Source organism: Ruditapes philippinarum, unplaced genomic scaffold (assembly GCF_026571515.1).
Source record: "Ruditapes philippinarum isolate M1 unplaced genomic scaffold, ASM2657151v2 ctg1457_1_1_1_1, whole genome shotgun sequence".
In the NCBI taxonomy this organism is placed as follows: Eukaryota; Metazoa; Mollusca; class Bivalvia; order Venerida; family Veneridae; genus Ruditapes; species Ruditapes philippinarum.
The window spans coordinates 88,344-110,953 of NW_026853398.1; the positions used below are offsets into that span (position 1 = coordinate 88,344).

The 22,610-nt window shown below is 34.3% G+C and overlaps 1 protein-coding gene across 3 annotated transcripts in view; it reads left to right on the plus strand.

Moving 5' to 3' along the window:
- Window positions 1–22,610, plus strand: part of LOC132736762 (peptidyl-prolyl cis-trans isomerase-like) — a 44,786-nt gene that overhangs the window by 19,660 nt on the left and 2,516 nt on the right. The window contains exons 3-5 of one of the 3 annotated variants that reach the window (XM_060723970.1): window positions 6,497–6,682; window positions 11,584–11,659; window positions 12,519–12,960. In XM_060723970.1, coding sequence (XP_060579953.1) covers window positions 6,497–6,682; window positions 11,584–11,659; window positions 12,519–12,651 — 395 coding nt within the window. In that variant the 3' untranslated portion in view covers window positions 12,652–12,960. Of the gene's footprint in view, window positions 1–6,496; window positions 6,683–11,583; window positions 11,660–12,518; window positions 12,961–22,162; window positions 22,349–22,610 lie in introns of those variants that run through there. The other 2 variants (XM_060723974.1, XM_060723973.1) reach the window with 2 other exon arrangements.

Consider the following 22,610-nt stretch of genomic DNA (forward strand, 5'->3'; position numbering starts at 1 on the left):
GACAGGTAAACAAAATTTGTGGATGTTCTAAATCAAGATGAACTCTATATTATGTATTTTTATGTTAAATTGTATGGTAGGTAATTTAAATGACTGCTGTTTTAAATTTTTGCTTAAGAGCCTTTCCAAAACAAGTACATGTAGGTCATAAATTATCTTTACTTGTGCAATTAAGGGTACTTTTTTTAAATAAAAATTAAAAGAATTTCAAACCAAAATGCCCAAGCTGATAAGTTTGTTGTGAATCTTCGAAAACAAAAATTCCCAAACATATGGAAGAAATATCTTATTGTATCATAATACATATTAATGATTTTACATTGTGTCTATACTTTTTATTGCAATATATACAAGCATCGATAACTCTTTTACAGTTTAGTGTGGTAAACCGCCTGTAAAAATAATGATCTCGTTCACACGTAATTTAGTAAATATTTCTAGTGTTCTTGATTTTTCTTTTACCAAATTCTTTCATTTTTTCATATTTATACCCCCGCACAACAAAGTTGTAAGGGGGGTATACTGGAATCAGCTTGTCCGTCCGGCCGTCCGTCGGTTTTTTCTTGTCCGCCCAATAACTTAAGATATCATTGACCCTTAGTCTTCATATTTGGCATGGAGGTTAGTCATGATTAGTAGATGACCCCTATTGATTTTGAGGTCACCAGGTCAAAGGTCAAGGTCACAGGGGCCTTGACTTCAAAAAGCTTGTCCGCCCAATAACTTAAGATTCCTATGACCCAAAGTCTTCATATTTGGCATGGAGGTTAGTCATGATTAGTAGATGACCCCTATTGATTTTGAGGTCACTAGGTCAAAGGTCAAGGTCACAGGGGCCATGACTTTAAAAAGCTTGTCCGCCCAATAACTTAAGATTCCTTTGACCCATAGTCTTCATATTTGGCATGGAGGTTAGTCATGATTTGTTGATGACCCCTATTGATTTTGAGGTCATCAGGTCAAAGGTCAAGGTCGCAGGGGCCTTGACTTCAAAAAACTTGTCCGCCCAATAACTTAAGATTCCTTTGACCCATAGTCTTCATATTTGGCATTGAGGTTAGACATAATTAGTAGATGACCCCTATTGACTTTGAGGTCACCAGGTCAAAGGTCAAGGTCACAGGGGCCTTGACTTCAAAAAGCTTGTCCGCCCTATAACTTAAGATTCCTTTGACCCACAGTCTTCATGTTTGGCATGGAGGTAAGTCATGATTAGTAGATGACCCCTATTAATTTTGAGGTCACCAGGTCAAAGGTCAAGGTCACAGGGACTTTGACTTCAAAAAGTTTGTCCACCCATTTACTTAAGATTCCTTTGACCCACAGTCTACATATTTGGCATGGATGTTGATCATGACTATAAGGTGACCCCTATTGACTTTGAGGTCACTGGGTCGAAGGTCAAGGTCACAGGGACCTTGACAAAAAAGCTTTTCTTCTCAATTGCTAAAGAATGTCCTGTCCGCAATGTATTGATTTTGACATTTTCACATTTTAAGCTTGTAGAATACATAACTTAGCAATGCACTGGCTTAGTAACCTCAGCTTTGGCAGGGAGGTTGTCCTTTAGCGCTAAATGGCCACTGTTGATTCTGACAAAGTGGTATGCGGGGGTATTCACGCCAAGATAGTGGCAGTTCTAGTTAGCAATTGTAAAACTTAAAACAAATATTTGATAGATCTGTGGAAAAGTTGATATTGTTTGTTTAAGTCTAAAGAATTATGTTATTGAAAAGAACTTTTTTACTCTTTTTGAGAATAAATTGTCTTAGAAAATCTTGTGTTGTTAATTTGTTTGTGTTCAGTTGATTTAATTATTCACGTTTTAATATGTTACAATTGTCCACACTACTACATAGATGAAGCGCATATTTTATTGTATTATCCTCAGGCTAAGGACTAAGCTGCCTTGGATAAACTTTACATAGCATTGTATAATACTTTTTGCCCTATACACAGATAAAGGCATATCAAATTACAACTACTATTATATATAACAACTACTAGAATATATTAGTTATAATTTGATATGCCTCTAAGGGCAGGGCTGCTTCCCCAACCTTTAAGAGAGTCTCACTGTAATATATGAAGTTTTATCAGAACTTTGACATCATGAGGCATATTTTGATTGCAAGTTGACAATTTCTGACACCCTGAAGACTAATGCAATAATAAAATATACGGGTAGTGAATAAATTTCTTTCTCCTTGGAACATTTGTTTGATATGCCATTGGTTAGCTTATGACAGAGATCAATACACTTGTTGTTATAATTAGTAACAAATTTTACCATATCAACTGGTTATGAGTGATATGTGACTGATAAAGAGTTTGTGGCTAGGGGCCTAAAAAAATTGGTCATGATCCACTGGCTGATCATAATTGTCAATTACAAGCAAAAAAAAAACAGATGTGATGTCAAATGTGACGTCATCATGGTTTGATTTTATAATTAAAAAATTTTTGTGAACTGATTTACTCGAATGAAAAGAAAAGGACAAATGAAACCAATAGTTTTTTTCAGATAGAAATGAAAACAAACTTGCTACTTGAATCCGTTGATATGGTATATAAGTGATGTATAGAAAATGTATACCACGTTACATGAGTTGGAAAAGGGAACAACTTTTTAAAATTTAGCAATTTTACTGGAGCCTTCATCAATCATGCTCATCTCTGTTATAAGTTTTTAATCCAAATGACTATTTTTATGCTTCCCAAAGGGTGAGCTTAAGGTCACTGCTTTGTCAATCTGTCGGTCCGCTATTCTTGTCCAGGACATAAATTTGAAAGAACAAAATGTATCAACATGAAACTTTGTAGGTAGATAGATCTAATCAAGTAGAAGTGCAGTGCTAAAGAACCATAACTCTGTCTTGCCTAATTTTGGAGTTTTTGCCCTTTGTTTATTTTTATACTGAATTTGTTTGGGACATAACTCTGAAACTATAAGAGATATCAACATGAAACTTTGTTCGAAGATACAAAATGTACATTTGTATATCTCACTGAGTAGAATGGCAGTGCAAAAGAACCAGGACTCTGTTTTGCCTAATTTGGAGTTATTGCCGTTTGTTCATTTTTACACTTTGAACTTTGTCCGGGACATAACTCTTAAACCATAAGAGGTATCAACATGGAACTTTGTAGGTAGATTGCTCTCATTAAATAGAAGTGCAGTGCGAAAGAACCTGAACTCTGCCTTGCTTAATCTTTGAGTTATTGTCCTTTGTTTATTTTTACACTCTGAACATAACTATGACACTACAAGAGATATACTTTCCTGTGTCCAATAACTACAAAAGGTATACTTTCTTGTATCCAATAACCTATTTGGGGAACATCACCCGGTTTAACCAGTTCTTGTCAATCAACCTAGTTTATGGGTGGTTATGTTATCTAAATGCTCCTTTATGGTTGAAATTATCATGAATAGATTGATGTATATCATCCAAAGCAAGTGAAATTTTAAAAGGGCTTTAAGATCTTTACAGGAATGTTGATCAGCATGTGAAGTGGTGCACCCTGGGTTAATTCACTTGTTAGAAAAATAACCCTTGACTTAGTTTATTCATTGTATACTAAGAAACCATTGTGCTAGATTTCACTCCAGTTCTTTGTAGCTCACAAATTTTATGCTAGGTAAACAATAAAAGGTTTTTGTCTAACATTGCAGGATTTCCTAAATAAAACACAAAGCTATTGAGTGTGTTTTTTTTTATACCCCCGCACAACAAAGTTGTAAAGGGGTATACTGGAATCAGCTTGTCCGTCCGGCCGTCAAAGGTCAAGGTCACAGGGACCTTGACTTCAAAAGGATTGTCTGCCCAATAACTTAAGAACCCATGACCCACAGTCTTCATATTTGGCATGGAGGTTAGTCATGATTAGAAGATGACCCCTATTGATTTTGAGGTCACCAGGTCAAAGGTCAAGGTCACAGGGACCTTGACTACAAAAAGCTTTTCCGCCCAATAACTTAAGAAGCGTACCACCCACAGTCTTCATGTTTGGCATGGAGGTTAGTCATGATTAGTAGATGACCCCTATTGATTTTGAGGTCAAAGGTTAAGGTCACAGGGGCCTTTACTTCAAAAAGCTATTCTGCCCAATAATATAAAAATCCTTTGACCCACAGTTTTCATATTTGGCATGGAGGTTAGTCATGATTTGTAGATGACCCCTTCTGATTTTGAGGTCAATGGTCAAGGTCAAAGGGGCCTTGACTTCAAAAAGCTTGTCTGCCCAATAACTTAAGAATCCTTTGACCGACAGTCTTCATATTTGGCATGAAGGTTAGTCGCGATTAGTAGATCACCAGGTCAAAGGTTAAGGTCACAGGGGCCTTGACTTCTAAAAGCTTGTCCGCCCAACAATTTAATCCTTTGACCGACTGTCTTCATATTTTGCATGGAGGTTTATTGATTTTGAGTCACTGGGTCAAAGGTTAAGGTCACAGGGGCCTTGACTAAAAAAGCTTCTGCTCAATTGCTTAAGAAGGCTTTGGTCAACAGTCTTCATATTTGGTATTGAGGTACTTTATGACTAGTATCTACATGACCCCTTTTGATTATTAGGTGACTGTGTCTAAGGTCAAGGTCACAGATATTTTACTATAATAAGCTTGTCTGCTCAAATGCTTAAGAATGCCTGTCCACAGTTGTTGATTTTGACATTTTTGCATTTGAAGCATGTAGAATACATAACTTAGCAATACACTGGCTTAGTAACCTCAGATTTTGCAGGGAGGTTGTATTTGAGCTCTCAATGGTCACTATTGATTCTGACAAAGTGGTATGCGGGGGTATTCACACCGTGACAGTGGCAGTTCTACTTAACCCAAGCAATCAATTATAGGCCTCCTGAACAGTAGAATCTTTGTACTATCTTCGTTCATACCTCATACATGTATGTTTATTTTTATTTTTTTCATATCCTTCAAAACTTACACGTTAGCCACGGAAACAGACTTTATCTATGTTGATAAAATAAGTAGAAAATATGTCGTCCTGGCAAATCTGCCATCCTCAAAAATAAGTCGCCAACCTCTTAACAAAACTTTAATCAGTCATTTCACTGGTTATTAGCTCGACTTTTCTATGAAAAGGGGAGCTATCCTACTCGCCCCGGTGTCGGCGTCGGCGTCACACCTTGGTTAAGTTTTTCGTACCACCCCACTTTATTTCAGAAGTATTACAAGTATGGCTTTGAAACTTACCATACTTGTTCACCATCATAACCTCCATCTACAGACAAGAGTACATAACTCTGTCAAGGTTTTTGACAGAATTATGGCCCTTTTTTGACTTAGAAAGTGTATTGAGCTTGGTTAAGTTTTTTGTACCACCTCACTTTATTTCAAAACCATTGGAGGTATTGCTTTGAAACTGACCATACTTGTTTACCATCACGACCTTCATCAACAGACAAGAGGACATAACTCTGTCAAGGTTTTTGACAGAATTATGCCCCTTTTTGACTTAGAAAATACATTGAATATGGGTAAAATCCACTTATTGCCTTAACCCTTTGAGATATTGCTTTGAAACTTTTAATGCTATTTCACATCATTACCCCCATCTGTACGCAAGAGAAGGTAACTCTGTCAGGGATTTGTTTTAAAAATTAAGGCCTTTTATCGACTTAGAATCTTGGTTAAGTTTTTTGTACCAGTCAACTTTTTGACTGAACTGGTTGAGATATTAAATTGAAAGTTGGAATACTTGTTTACCATCATGGTCCCAAATTTGGGCAGGAGAAGGTAATTCTGTTAAGGATTTTATTTGAATTATGGCCCTTTTTGACTTAGAAACTCAGTTAAAATTTTCATTCTTGTCCACTTGTTGACCTAACCATTTGAGATATTACTTTGGAAGTTGGAGTTCTTATGTGCCATCATGAGACCTATCTGTAAGCAAGAGAAGATAACTCTGTGAAAATGTTTCTTGATTTGTACTTAGAAATTCCTAGTTAAAGTTTTGTGTGCCCTTAACTGTCAAAGTTTTGTTTTATAGGCAAGCACTAAAAAAGTCGAGCGCGCTGTCCTTCTGACAGCTCTTGTTTTAATAGTTTCCATTTACTTGAACCTGATATTGGAGAAAAAAAATAGATGATACTGAAGGGGTCATTAATATCATTGTTTTAAAACAAATTGAAATAAATTTGTTAAAGACTGATTCTTTGTTTGGTTCAAACCAAACAATCACAGTATACTAGTAGTCATTTGTTGCAACTTGAAAGATGGATTTTGTGTAACAAACTTCGAAGCAATACCAAGGGTCTCAACCACCTTACCTGTTTGAGCTAAGAGATGCATAGACTTCAGTAACTGTTGTACGAATCTATTTAGCCACCTCTTATGATCATGCAGGGATAAACAGTGGCTGCAATTTATATGCTTCAACCATTAAAGGCAAACCCTCGGCCACAAGGGATTAGTATTTGAAAATTAAAGTGTTACAATATACTTTGAACTTCATAATTTTCATTTTTACAGAAAATTTCCGTGCATTGTGTACAGGAGAACACAGTTTTGGGTTCAAGGGCAGCAAATTCCACCGTGTAATTCCTGGTTTCATGTGCCAAGGTGGTGATTTTACTCGTGGTAACGGTACTGGAGGCAAGAGCATTTATGGAGAGAAATTTGCAGATGAGAACTTCACTCTGAAGCATACTGGATCAGGTTAGTATCGAACATTGAATAAGAGTTACATTTATGATAGTTTTACAGAATTACCTAATAGCCTTTACATTTTTATGCCTCCCACATTTGTGTCCAGATTGTAACTTTGTCATGCATGGAAGGATTTTAGAATAATTTGTCATAAATGTCTACCACATCAAGACGATGTGTCGCGTCCAATAATCACGTCCATACCTCAAAGGTCACACTACCATTTGGAAGTTCACTTTATCACAGAGTTTATAGGTACACGCATTTGTGTCCGGACTGTAACTTGTCATGCACGGAAGGATTTTAAAATAACTTGGCACAAATGTCTACCACATCAAGACAATGTATTGTGGCTAAGGCTCGTGTCCGTCTGTGTGTCCCTACAAACACAACAATCATGACCAGATTGTAACTTTGTCATGCATTGAGGGATTTTGAAATAATTTTGCACAAATGTCTTGTGTCATAACAGCATTCTGTTGGGTTGTGAAACCATGTCCTGTCAAGGTCACACTTATATTTTGAAGGTTAACGCTTTCACAAAAAGAGATAACAGTTACACTTATATTTTGAAGGTTAACGCTTTCACAATACCAGGTAACAGGTAAAATACAAAGAACAATATTAAACAATTAGTTACTTTCATTCTTTTTCCTTTTCATAATACCTGCATGCTTAAGAAACCTTTTCAGGGGCGTTTGTCACTTGGGTGACAGCTCTTGTTTTTGGCTTATTTTATAGCAGATATTCAGTCATATTCCCATTTGAAAATAGTATATTATTTTCCCAATCCACAGGAAAAAAGAACTAAATATTGTAACATCTGAATATTTTGGCTGCATTCGTGGCATGACAACACATTTCAAGTTTATAGTAGTATTACATGAATGATAATCATATTAATTTTCCAATAATTTAAATAAGTGTTAAAATAAATTTTAAAATAAGATTGATACTCATCAAGAAAATGGTTTTGATTCATTATGAACATGTTTGATATTTTTCCAGAATTTTAAGCTCCTTCATTTTTGTGCCTCCATGTTAGTGGCGGGCATTTAGATTTACCCTTGTCAGTCCTTCCCTCCGTTCACTTTTGTGTCGCACGTAACTCAAAAAGTATTTGACCTAGAGTCATGAAACTTTACAGGAATGTTGATCAGCATGTGTAGTTGTGCACCTGGGTATTTTCGTCTGGATATTTTTAGTATTTTCAGAGTTATTGCCCTTGACTTAGTAAAATTTTGCAATTTTCAACTTGTGTCGCAAGTAACTCAAAAAGTATTTGACCTAGAGTCATGAAACTTTACAGGAATGTTGATCAGCATGTTTTGTTGTGCACCTTGGTATTTTCGTCTGGATATTATTAGTATTTTCAGAGTTATTGCCCTTGACTTAGTAAAATTTTGCAATTTTCAACTTGTGTCGCATGTAACTCAAAAAGTATTTGACCTTGAGTCATGAAACTTTACAGGAATGTTGATCAGCATGTGTAGATGTGCACCTGGGTATTTTTGTGTGGATATTTTTAGTATTTTCAGAGTAATTGCCCTTGACTTAGTAAAATTTTGCAATTTTCAACTTGTGTTGCACGTAACTCAAAAAGTATTTGACCTAGAGTCATGTCATTTTACAGGAATATTGATCAGCATGTGCAGTTGTGCACCGGGTATTTTCGTCTGGATTTATTTAGTATTTTTAGAGTTATTGCCCTTCACTTAGAAAATTTTTGCAATTTTCAACTTGTGTCGCAAGTTACTCAAAAAGGATTTGACATAGTCATTAAACCTTATGGGCAGGTTGCTCAGCATATTTAGATTTGCACCTGGGGTTTCCCTTGTGGATTTATCCAGTATTTGTAGAGTTATTATGCCCCCTTTTGAAAAAAAGGGGGTATATTGCTTTGCACTTGTCGGTCCGTCGGTCCGTCGGTCCGTAGACCAAATGGTTTCCGAGTGATAACTAAAGAACCCTTAGGCCTAGGAACTTCAAACTTGGTATGGTGATTGGTCATGACAAGTAGATGACCCCTATTGATTTTGGGGTCAAGGGGTCAAAGGTCAAGGTCACATTGACCTTGTAAGCAAAAACGGTTTCCGATCAATAACTAAAGAACCTTAAGGCCTAGGAACTTCAAACTTGGTATGGTGATTTGTCATGATCAGTAGATGACCCCTATTGATTTTGGGGTCAAGGGGTCAAAGGTCAAGGTCACATTGACCTTGTAAGCAAAAACGGTTTCCGATCAATAAGTAAAGAACCCTAAGGCCTAGGAACTTCAAACTTGGTATGGTGATTTGTCATGATCAGTAGATGACCCCTATTGATTTTGGGGTCAAGGGGTCAAAGGTCAAGGTCACATGGTCACATTGACCTTGTAAGCAAAAACGGTTTCCGATCAATAAGTAAAGAACCCTAAGGCCTAGGAACTTCAAACTTGGTATGGTGATTTGTCATGATCAGTAGATGACCCCTAACGATTTTGGGGTCAAGGGGTCAAAGGTCAAGGTCACATTGACCTTGTAAGCAAAAAACGGTTTCCGATCAATAAGTAAAGAACCCTAAGGCCTAGGAACTTCAAACTTGGTATGGTGATTGGTCATGATCAGTAGATGACCCCTAACGATTTTGGGGTCAAGGGGTCAAAGGTCAAGGTCACATTGACCTCTTGGGTAAAAACGGTTTCCGATCAATAACTAAAGAACCCTTAGGCCTAGGAACTTCAAACTTGGTATGGTGATTGGTCATGATCAGTAGATGACCCCTATTGATTTTGGAGATAAGGGGTTAAAGGTCAAGGTCACATTGACCTTGTAGGTAAAAACGGTTTCCGATCAATAACGAAAGAACCCTTAGGCCTAGGGACTACAAACTTGATATGGTGATTGGTCATGATCAGTAGATGACCCCTATTGATTTTGGGGTCAAGGGGTCAAAGGTCAAGGTCACATTGACCTCTTAGGTAAAAACAGTTTCGGATCAATAAATAAAGAACCCTTAGGCCTAGGAACTTCAAACTTGGTATGGTGATTGGTCATGATCAGTAGATGACCCCTATTGATTTTGGGGTCAAGGGGTCAAAGGTCAAGGTCACATTGACCTCTTAGGTAAAAGCAGTTTCCGATCAATAACTAAAGAACCCTTAGGCCTAGGAACTTCAAACTTGGTATGGTTATTGGTCATGACCAGCAGATGACCCCTACTGATTTTGGGGTTAAGGGGTCAAAGGTCAAGGTCACATTGACCTTGTAGGTAAAAATGCTTTCCGATCAATAACTTAAGAACCTTTAGGCCTAGGAACTTCAAACTTGGTGTGGTGATTGGTCATGACCAGCAGATGACCTATTGTTTTTAGGGTCAAGGGGTCAAAGGTCATGTTACATTGACCTTGTAGGTAAAAACGGTTTCTGATCAATTAACTAAAAACGCTTAGGCCTAGGAACTTCAAACTTTGTATGATGATTGGTGGTGACCAGCAGATGACCCCTATTGAGTTTTTGGGTCAAGGGGTCAAAGGTCAAGGTCACATTGACCTTGTAAGTAAAAACGGTTTCTGATCAATAACTTAAGAACGCTTAGGCCTAGGAACTTCAAACTTGGTATGGTGATTTTTCATGACCAGCAGATTACCCCTTTCGATTTTGGGATCAAGGGGTCAAAGGTCAAGGTCCCATTGACCTTGTAAGTAAAAACGGTTTCTGATCAATAACTAAAGAACACTTGGGCCTAGGAACTTCAAACTTGGCATAGTGATTGGTCATGATCAGCAGATGACCCCTATTGATTTTGGGGTCAAAGGTCAAGGTCACATTGACCTTGTATGTTAAAACGGTTTCAGATCAATAATAAAAGAACCCTTAGGCCTAGGAACTTCAAACTTGGCATGGTGATTAGTCATGACCAGCAAATGACCCCTATTGATTTTGGGGTCAAGGGGTCAAAGGTCAAGGTCACATTGACCTTGTAAGTAAAAACGGTTTCTGATCAATTAAGTAAAAACGCTTAGGCCTAGGAACTTCAAACTTTGTATGATGATTTGTCTTGACCAGCAGATGACCCCTATTGAGTTTTGGGTCAAGGGGTCAAAGGTCAAGGTCATGACCAGTAGATACTTGATAACCGTTATTAATTGTTTGATCACTGGGTCAGAAGTCATGCATAATTACCTTATCACATGAATAATTGGCTGCTGATAGGGGGCATACATGTTTTACAAACATATCTTGTTTCCCTTGACTTAGTAAAAAGACAGAACAGTGGCACCCGTGTCCTATGGACACATTTCTAGTTTTGTGCCTGATACTAGACTTTTCATATGTGTTGATGCTTTCTAATTAGCATTTTTGATATAAAAGAAACAACCTATGTCTAATTACAACAATTCATTCAATTAACTGCTTAGGTTCAAGGTCAAAGTATCAACAGAGAATCCTTTACACCATCACACTAGGACTGGAGCTTTACTTTGTTTTATCAATTTTATTGGACATATGCTAAATTTCATTTGCATTCGTGACTGGTTTTGGGAATTTAAGTTTTTCACGCATGCATTAGGTTTTGGTTGTTGACACTTGAGTTACCATGTGGTTGCATTCTATAAAAACACAAATACTTATCAGGTACAAGTTGTCGCCCAATGGGAAGATATATCGCACTAAACTGACTAATTAGTGGTTGCTTGTCACCTTGAGCAAAAGTTGCTTAACACATTAAAAAATGATAGTGGGAGTGGGGGATTTAAAGACTGACAAAAGTGGCTGAATGCAAGTGGTCGCATGGGCAAGTTACTGTATATTGGAAATGTATTGAAGTAAAATCTTTCTTGAGGTAGAGATAATGTCTCAGAATTATGTTGTTTGATATTTTAACATTTAGAAACTAATTTGATGAGAATATCTCTAATTTAATTTCAGGTATTCTTTCAATGGCAAATGCTGGTCCTAACACAAATGGGTCGCAGTTTTTCTTGTGTACAGCAAAGACCACATGGTAAGATATTCCAATATTAGTAATTGTTTATCATTCTCCTTGGGTCAATATTGGCTCGACCTCAATGGTCACTTAGGTGATATAGTCTTGTATGAGAAAGCACATTTATGTCTTATTTTCTCAAACTACATTGCCTAGAGTTTAAATATTTGTCACATAGCATTTCCTTGTTTATGTCTAAAAGAATTATTATAAGTCATGCCTCTGGGGTCAATAGTGGCTCAACCCCAGGGGTCACTTGTTATTTAAAGACTTTTATTGGGAAAAATTAATTTGAGTCGTATCATGTGAAAATACCAGAGCTTAGATATTTGGCATGTAGCATAACCTTGCGGACCTCTGCAAAACTGATATTGATAATGCCCTTGGAGTCAAAGCCCATAACTTAGATATTTGGCATGCAGAATCAATTTGTTGTTTTCTTCATAATGATCATGACCCTAAGTTCAAAATTAGCCATGCCTCTGGAGTCATTGCTTTATGTAGACTAAGGAAAACTATAATGCCCAGAGCTTTTATAATTGCCACACATCATTGCCCAGTAGATTATAAAATTTTAAAATCATGAATCTAGACTTTAAAAAGAAGCCCCCATCCTGGAGGTCATTTAGAATCATAAGTTTATATAATTAAGATAAAACATTTTCTTTATTTGGTGATCTCCAAATTGAAAGATTATTGAATTTATTTTTGAGTACTCAAACAGACATTTGGGCATATATTGCTCAGCCTTAAAGCTTGGCAGTGTCAATGTTGAAACATGGTAATTGGGGTATGTTTTTATTATTATTACATTAGTATTTTATTTATCATCTATATATGAGCAGTTTAATGTGATGATTGTTTTGTTTATTTACAGGCTTGATGGGAAACATGTAGTGTTTGGTTCAGTAGTTGAGGGTATGGATGTAGTCACGAAAATAGAAAGTGTAGGAAGTGATAGTGGAAAGACAAAAGTGGATGTTGTTATTGCTGATTGTGGACAGCTATAAAGCCTACAATGGTCATTGTGTGACTATCCATCATAAACAATTTATGTTGTTACATTTTCTGGATCAAAATATGACTTATTTAAATTACTAATAGCTTGTTAAACAGCTTTTTTGAATTTGATTTTGAAATCTTTTCAATATTTGAGATAATCGCGTCAACAAATTTATTATTCTTTACATCACACTATTTATAATTTTTTATAGATAATTTCATGTCAGAGGTGATTTTCTTTTTTCTTGGAGTTCATTTGGATTATGTATTCTTTTTCAAGGAAAACTATCTGCTTCTGAAATAAATGTATGATCTTACACTGTGTATTGTTATTATTGAACATATTTCTTGGATAAAAGCAAGAATGTTTCAACTGTAGTACTCCTTAGCACATGCTCATGACAGCTTTTAAAAATCTATAGCTGTCATCTTTTGTTTCTACAATTGTTTCATAGGAAATTTCTCAGAAAACCTTTGACCCAAATTTAAAGATATACTATGCTCATCTTTGAGTAAAATATTTTTATTGCAGACAATTTATTGAAATCTATAAAATTATTACCAATAAGTCTTATTCATATAAAAGGAATGTAAAAACTATGTGTGGGAATCTGTGTTCCTTATTACTCGTCCTTTATAAAAAAAAAACAAAAAAAACTGCCAGTTTTTAGCTTGACAATACGAAGTATATAGAGAGCTGTCCTATTTGCCCCAGCGTCCGCATCCAATTTCAGATTAAAAGTTTTGGTGCAGTAAAATATTTTTCACTATCAATTTGTCATTTCTTACGGTATCAACTTCAAATATATGTTCCTTATCATCAACCACATCTTATGTAACAAGGTTCATAACTCTAGCACCAATATTTTCAGATTTATCTCCCCTTGAACTTAGAATTTTCCTTAAAAAATACTATTTTTTACTGTTACTTCTTTATTTCTTAAGGGATCAACCTCATACTTCAAATATATTTACCTTATCATCATCCACATGTTATGTGACAAGGTTCATAACTCTAGCACCAGTATTGCAAGAATTATCTCCCCATAAACATAGATTTTTTTACTAGAAAAATGTTATTTTTTTACTATAACATTTTTAGTTTTAAAGGTATCTATTCAAACTTCAAATACTTATTCCTTATCAATTACATTTATGTGACAATGTTCATAGCTCTTGAAGCAATATTTACAGATTTATCTCTCTTTGAACTTTTTTCTTTAAGAAATATTATAACTTCTTTACTTTTCAAGGTATCTATTTCAAATATATATTTCTTATCATTATACACTTGTTGTGTGACAAGGTTCATAACTCTAGCGTGACTATTTCTAGAATCATTCCCCTTGATCTTGGAATTAATGTTAACAGTGTTATTTTTTTACTATAACTTAAACATAATTATACCTAAATGATTTTATTTTTCCATAGTTTTTTCTTTTCCTTACTGCATCCAGTATTTTTTTAGTCGAGCTTCGCTGTTTCCCGTGACAGCTCTTGTTATAATGACACTGTTCATAGGGTGTCCAGTGTATATAGAATTTAAAGCATAACACATCTACTTTGTGTGAAGTCAAAACATGTTAATTTCGTGTATATAGAATTTAAAGCATAACACATCTACTTTGTGTGAAGTCAAAACATGGTAATTTCGTGTATATAGGATTTAAAGCATAACACATCTACTTTGTGTGAAGTCAAAACATGTTAATTTCGTGTATATAGGATTTATAGCATAACACATCTACTTTGTGTGAAGTCAAAACATGTTAATTTCGTGTATATAGGATTTAAAGCATAACACATCTACTTTGTGTGAAGTCAAAACATGTTAATTTCGTGTATATAGGATTTAAAGCATAACACATCTACTTTGTGTGAAGTCAAAACATGTTAATTTCGTGTATATAGGATTTAAAGCATAACACATCTACTTTGTGTGATGTCAAAACATGGTAATTTCGTGTATATAGGATTTAAAGCATAACACATCTACTTTGTGTAATTTCAAAACATGTTAATTTCGTGTATATAGGATTTAAAGCATAACACATCTACTTTGTGTGAAGTCAAAACATGTTAATTTCGTGTAAATAGGATTTAAAGCATAACGCATCTACTTTGTGTGATGTCAAAACATGTTAATTTCGTGTATATAGGATTTAAAGCATAACACATCTACTTTGTGTGATGTCAAAACATGTTAATTTCGTGTATATAGGATTTAAAGCATAACACATCTACTTTGTGTAATTTCAAAACATGTTAATTTCGTGTATATAGGATTTAAAGCATAACACATCTACTTTGTGTGAAGTCAAAACATGGTAATTTCGTGTATATAGGATTTAAAGCATAACACATCTACTTTGTGTGAAGTCAAAACATGGTAATTTCGTGTATATAGGATTTAAAGCATAACACATCCACTTGGTGTGAAGTCAAAACATGTTAATTTCATAGTAACAAAAGAACTAGAAATTTATTAATGTTTCAAATATCAAAAATTTGAGCATAGTATATCTTCAATAATAAATATGAATTGGTCACCTTGACCACTAAAAGTTTGTCCAACAAATAGAGAGCATGGGTTTTATTTAACTACATATAGAAAATACTTTTTAGTGCCCTACCGGTTAAACTGGAGGGGACTTTAGGTTAACCCTCTGTCCTTCCGTCCACAAAATTGGATCCAGCGATAACGCAAAAAGTACTGAAAATATTTTTATGAAACTTGATACATGGATAGATTGCAGTCTGGAGATTATGCAAGTCTTTTTCTTTTCTTCCTATGTTGAAAACTGGTTGCTATGGCAACAGATAGACTGAATATCTGGCTAATTTTACACTTAAACTGGATCCAGTGATAACACTAAAAGTACTGAAAATAGTTTTATGAAACTTGATAGCGAAACTGATAGCGAACAGCATGAATCATGGTCACACACCCATTATGTTGGTTTTGTCATGGCACAGCTCATGTAAGTGTTGGGCAAAAGACTAAATTGTTGTGATTGAATTATATATAACATTTCTTCATAGCATTTTCTTTCCCTTTATGAAGAACCCCTGTAAGACTTTATGGACAAAGAAAACTTAAATTTAAATAACATAACCCTTAACAGAATGAAATTTAACACATTTTTCTGGATTTACCGATATTTAAGAAGAAAAGGTTTTTATCTTCATTTGTCAGATTAAAAGCTGAATTTTTACAATCATTTCATCATTGGACAATTCAGCAATACAACATAGATACCTTTTCAGATCCCAAGTGCCCATCTCATTAGTCTTAAGCATGCCCCTATGATACCACAAACCCTTTTAATACATTAAAAAAGCATAGCATAATCACAGCAAACATTATTAGATTAATTGTAAAACATAACATTACTGTATTGAGCTTTTTAAGAGTTATACAATATTGAATTAATGATAATTGAGCCGTGTCACGACAAAACCAACATAGTGGGTTTGTGACCAGCATGGATCCAGACCAGTCTGATCAGGATCCATGCTGTTGCTTACCAACTCTATTACAAGAAGAGAAACTGATAACGAACAGTATGGATCCTGATCAGACTGTGCGGATGCGCAGACTGGTCTGGATCCATGCTGGTCGCAAACCCACTATGTTGGTTTTGTCATGATGCGGCTCATATATTCTTTTATCAGAACAGTATCTTAACAGCAAAATTTTAATGTAGTTTTCCAGGAAGTTATTTTTTGTTGTATACACACATGGCTTTGCTTTTTATTCACTGCTTAAACTCTAGGAGGATTTTATACAGGGAAAAGACATCTAAAGGGCAAGTAAAATAACAAGCTTGTACTTTATCAAAAAATCATATCATTGTCTTCTTTGTTTATACTGCCTATACTCTCATTATCTTTATAACATTGATGTCTCTTGCATATTCATTTAAAACATATTTGAAGGGCTGTCCTTGACTTGGTTCAGAGTCCGGTAAAAGATACATTTATTAGCTAGATTATGAAGATAGCTTGTATTTGAATTATTCTCTGGTCTGAATTTCTGGAACTAACTAGTACTGATGTTATATTAAAGGCACATTATGCCTCAGAAATGAACAGATTATTAGGTTTTTTTTAGAAAGAATGGAAACATGGATTTTATAACTTTTAAATAATGTTTTTAGAGCATGTTAGATGTGTAGATGTTTGGTACCTGAAGCAAGAAACTCTTGATATGAAATAATTTGATATAAAAGTAGCAAAATAAAAACAAAATAGTATTTCAACTTCCATACAAAATCCTAAATCACTATAACTGTACTAATTGCCAAAAAGCAGCAGAAGAAAAAGATCGTTCAGGTAACTGGCAAATGAGTAACTTTTTGGAAACTTTAAAAACTACATTAAAATACAAAACTAAATAAAGAAATAAAAATAACAGCAATTGTGGGGCATAATGGGTCTTTAAAAAAAACACGATGGTTGAAACATTAGTAAGGCTCTAACCAATGGTCACTTGGTTTCAAACATCCTAACCACAAGGCCAACTGTTATTATGATTTCATTTCTAGCTGTAAATGTTCCTTGTCATCACTCTTATCATTTACGACATGGTTCTTACCTGATGCGATATTTCTCCTAAATATTTGTCCAAGGACCCCATGGGAAATGAGCTTTCTGGCTTTCATGAGCAATCTGAGGTTATTGTACACTACTCTATGCATATATTTGCTGACATAATAACATGTTCCTTATGTACTTATTATCTAGTTAAATGCAAATTAGGTATACTTTTAGTTTTGTTTTATTTGTAATTCTTGTTTTTTTCTTAAATTACAGGTATTTTTAACACACTACTAAAGTTATACTATAAAAATTTATTTATTATGCCCCCGCCATGTAATGGCCGGGGCATATAGTGTTACCCTGTTCCGTCCTTCCGTCATTCCGTCCTTCCGTCCTTCCGTCATTCCGTCCTTCCGTCATTCTGTCATTCCGTCATCATCAGTTTCCGATCATTATCTTAGTAACCGTTGCACATATTCAACTCAAATTTGACATATGGATATGTCATGAGAAAATACAGGTCAAGTTCGAATTTGGTCATGGTTCGATGATTTTTGGCAGAGTTATGCCCCTTTTACTTTGAAAATAATATGAAATTTTCAGTTTCCGTTCATTATCTCCCCAACGGTACAACACATTCAACTCAAATTTGACATATGGATATGTCATGAGAAAATACAGGTCAAGTTCGAATTTGGTCATGGTTCAACGATTTTTGGCAGAGTTATGCCCCTTTTACTTTGAAAATAATATGAAATTTTCAGTTTCCGTTCATTATCTCCCCAACCGTACAACACATTCAACTCAAATTTGACATATGGATATGTCATGAGAAAATACAGGTCAAGTTCGAATTTGGTCATGATTCGATGATTTTTGGCAGAGTTATGCCCCTTTTACTTTGAAAATAATATGAAATTTTCAGTTTCTGTTCATTATCTCCCCAACGGTACAACACATTCAACTCAAATTTGACATATGGATATGTCATGAGAAAATACAGGTCAAGTTTGAATTTGGTCATGGTTCGATGATTTTGGCAGAGTTATGCTCCTTTTACTTTGAAAATAATATGAAATTTTCAGTTTCTGTTTATTATCTCCCCAACAGTACAACACATTCAACTCAAATTTGACATATGGATATTTTTTTGGAATGCCAAGGTCAAGTTCGAATTTGGTCATGGTTCAATAATTTTTGGCAGAGTAATGCCCTTTTCACTCCGAAAAAAATATGAAATTTACAGTTTCTGTTCATTATCTACCCAACAGTATTACATATTCAACTAAAATTTGACATATGGATATGTCAAATGAATGGGCAGGTCAAGTTGGAATTTGGTCATGGTTCGATGATTTTTTGGCAGAGTTATGTCCCTTTCACTTCGAAAATAATATAGATACATCTTAGGAATAGGCAGTTTAAGTTTGAATTTGGTTGTGGTTCAATGATTTTGGACAAACTTATCTTTCTTGAATATTGGAAAAAATTTTGAACTTTCAGATTCAGCACTCATACTTTTGTGGAAATGTATGTAGCCATTATTTTGGCTACAAATATGAAATATGCTATTTTCAAAAGGTTAAGACTGAATAATTTCAGTGCTTTGAACATTGTATGAAAATGGTTTGTGTTAACATTGAAAAGTTTTAAGGGCTTTGAACTTAAAATGAAAACAATAATTTGTGCAAACAAATTTGGAACTAAATATAATAACATCTGAAATTTTGGCTGCATGCGGGGGCATCCGTGGCATGATGACACATTTCTAGTTTACTTTTATTATCCCTTATTGATATGTTTAATGATCCAGATGACGCTTTAGACACTTTTAATAAATTATTTTTGGAAACTCTCAATATACATGCTCCATACAAACAAAAACGAGTTAAGCATAAAAACCAAGCTGATTGGTTCAATGAGGATATAGCTAATGCAATACATAACAGGGACTATGCAAAAAAGAAAAATAATGTTGATAACTTCAAATATTGGAAATTAAAAGTGAAAAAACTTATTCATACAGCAAAAAAAGATTTCTTTCATTATGAAATAAACTCAAATAAGAAAAATCCTAAAAAACTTTGGAAAAACTTGAAAAACCTATCAGGCAAAACAAATGTTCAACAAAATTCTTACATAAATGATGAGAATGATTTACCGATAACTGATCCAAAATTAACAGCAGAAACCTTTAATACTTTCTTTGCAAGTGTATTTGAAAAAGCTGAAAATGTATCAGAAGGATTATCATATGAGTTGAAAACTGCTTTACAAGAATCGGTTAAATCCAAAATTTCAAATCGGTCAAATAAATATGAAATACCCTTTGTTGACTTAAGCTATGTAAATCAGAAACTCAATAGTCTAGATGCCACAAAAGCAACAGGCCTAGATGGTATTGGTGCAAAATTCCTAAAAACAGCAGCTGATGTCATAAGTAAACCTCTATGTAGTATTATAAATCTAAGCATAAAAAGTGGAAAATTTCCAACTCAGCTAAAACAGTCAAAGGTAACACCAATTTACAAAAAAGGACCAAAGGGAGACAAAAATAATTACAGACCAATTTCAGTACTTCCCCTTATCTCTAAAATAATTGAAAAACATGTATCAGACCACTTAAAGCTCTATTTAGAAACAAACCATTTACTTTACACTGCTCAATCAGGTTTCAGGGCACATCATTCATGTGAGACAGCTCTTACAAATATAATTGATAATTGGATCAGTGCTCTGAATGATGGCAAACTTGTCGGAACTGTTTTTCTAGACTTATCAAAAGCCTTTGATTTAGTAAACCACCAAATTCTTCTAGAAAAACTACCTTTCTATAATTTCTCTTCACATACTATAGATTGGATAAGATCTTATCTATCAGACAGGTCACAAAAAGTCAATGTGTCTGGTGTTTTATCTGAACCAGCCGAAGTTGTCTCAGGAGTGCCTCAGGGCTCAGTCCTTGGGCCCCTACTATTTTTGATATACATAAATGACATCCATCTTCATGTTAAACAGTCAACTACCGATATGTTTGCAGACGACACTTCCCTTACTTCTACTGGAAGTACTTTAACGGAAATGAATTATAATCTTCAAACAGATCTTGATAGTGTTAGCACATGGTGTAGGCAAAATGCAATGATATTAAATGCACAAAAAACTAAGGCCATAAATTTCTCTTTAAAAAATACTAAATCAAAAAATACTGCTTCATCTACTCTGCACCTTCAAAACAAAGAGATAGAATTTACAGACACTGAAAAACTGCTAGGAGTCCAGGTTGACAAAAATCTTAAATGGAAAACACAAATTCAAAATATTATTAAAAAATGCAATTCACAGCTCTATTTGCTTCTTAGAATCAAACAGTACCTTGATCTCCACTCCAGAAAACTCTTTTTTAATGCTTATATTTTGCCACATATTGACTACTGTTGCACTATTTGGGGAAACTGCAGTAGTGAATTACTTTCGCAAATTGTCAACTTTCAAAAAAGAGCTGCAAGAATTATTTTAGACAAAAGTTTTGATACCACATCAAATATTCTATTTAAAGAATTAAATTGGATGCCCTTTGATCAAAGAATTATGTACAAAAAGGCAATCCTCATGTATAAATCTATAAATGAACCATCCTTTCCTATTTATATGAAAAATAAATTCCAAACAATAAATGACAAACATGACTTTAACTTAAGATCTATACAAAATGAAAAACTAACTGTACCCAAACCAAAAACAGAATTTTTTAGAAAATCATTTAATTACTCTGGTCCTGTGGTATGGAACAGCATACCAATCCATATTCGAAATTCTGATACCCTGAGGAAATTTCAATCCTCCTATATCCAGTGGCAATTTTCTAACTAATTGTTTGTACATATTGTTTCAAAAACATATACTTTCCATGCTGAAGTTATGAAAATGTCACTTCTCTATGTAAGAAGAAAAAATTGTTTACTTATTTATTGTATTTATATGATGTTTAATGTACCTATTTATGTTGTCTAAATTTTGATTGTGATTGTATTTTATGTTGTTTTGTATATACTGAGGCCCGCATGGAAGATCGGGAAACTGAATGTGTTAGCCTCATAAAATAAAGTCGTTACTTACTTACTTACTTACTTACTATTATCAAAATATGTAAGTGTAATTATTGTGAATATTAAAATATACATGTATGTATATGTGTGCTTTAATCTGAATAAAAATCAAATCAACTTGTATATATTTCAAGGATTAACCCTCACTGTGTTTAATTAATGTAAATTTAACTGAACCTTGTTTCTTTAAAGCTTTCGGTTGTATTCCACTGAACAAGTCAAATGTATAACTAGTATTTTCAGTTCATAAATTATCCCTCTTGGACTTCTTATTACATTACGAAAAAAATCAAATCTTTGAACTTAAAATTTCATATAAGAACTATTTTGATTAAAATGTTTTTATTACAAATGTATTAAACTCTGTTGATAATTTTTATATTAATTGAATTATAATACTGTTTCGATGGGATGTAAATAAGAATTGAGATGTAAATTGTCTACTATACTCAATTTGGGTATGACATTTCTGCTGGTAGAAGATGCCTCTCGGCAACACATTGATTACCTTAATGAGCCTCTTTGGTTGACTTCAAATTATTGCCTCTCACAGGTGTGGGTGCTAATTTCAACAAGGAGAATTTGAATGAAAATATTCTGTCAGGAAGCTCAGTGGTTCTACTTACATGACAACTTTTGTCTAAAACATTGTACACAAGGGGTGGGGGGGATTTAAGGTAATCATCTGCCACTTAAAAGCTGGATTGTCATTAAATGGCCTCCACAGTGTCAATGTGACATAAAGCCATGAAAAAAGATAAAATAACAACTTTATTTTGAATAAATTTAGTTTTCTTAGTGATTCAAAGTTAAATATTCTAATAATAAAGTGTGTTCAATATTATCAAGTTACATCTCTTGTTTTCAGAGAATTTCCGTGCATTGTGTACAGGTGAAAAAGGTTTTGGGTTCAAGGGCAGCAAATTCCACCGTGTAATTCCTGGTTTCATGTGCCAAGGTGGTGATTTTACTCGTGGTAACGGTACTGGAGGCAAGAGCATTTATGGAGAGAAGTTTGCAGATGAGAACTTCACTCTGAAGCATGCTGGACCAGGTAATTGTTATACAATATTGGAAATGAGGGATAATATTTATAATATCATAAATTATAACAACAGAGTCAAAATTGATAAATTATGAGCATTGTTTACTTATAGATAGTAAACTATAGTCCCTTGTTACAGGTAGGATGTTCTTAGCAACTTCATTCAATTGATATGTATTTTGTGGGACACATCAGTTCAACATAGTTGTTTGTTGAATGACTGACAGCCAACAATGTCCAGAAAAGTGCAGTATTTAAAATGATGTTGAAA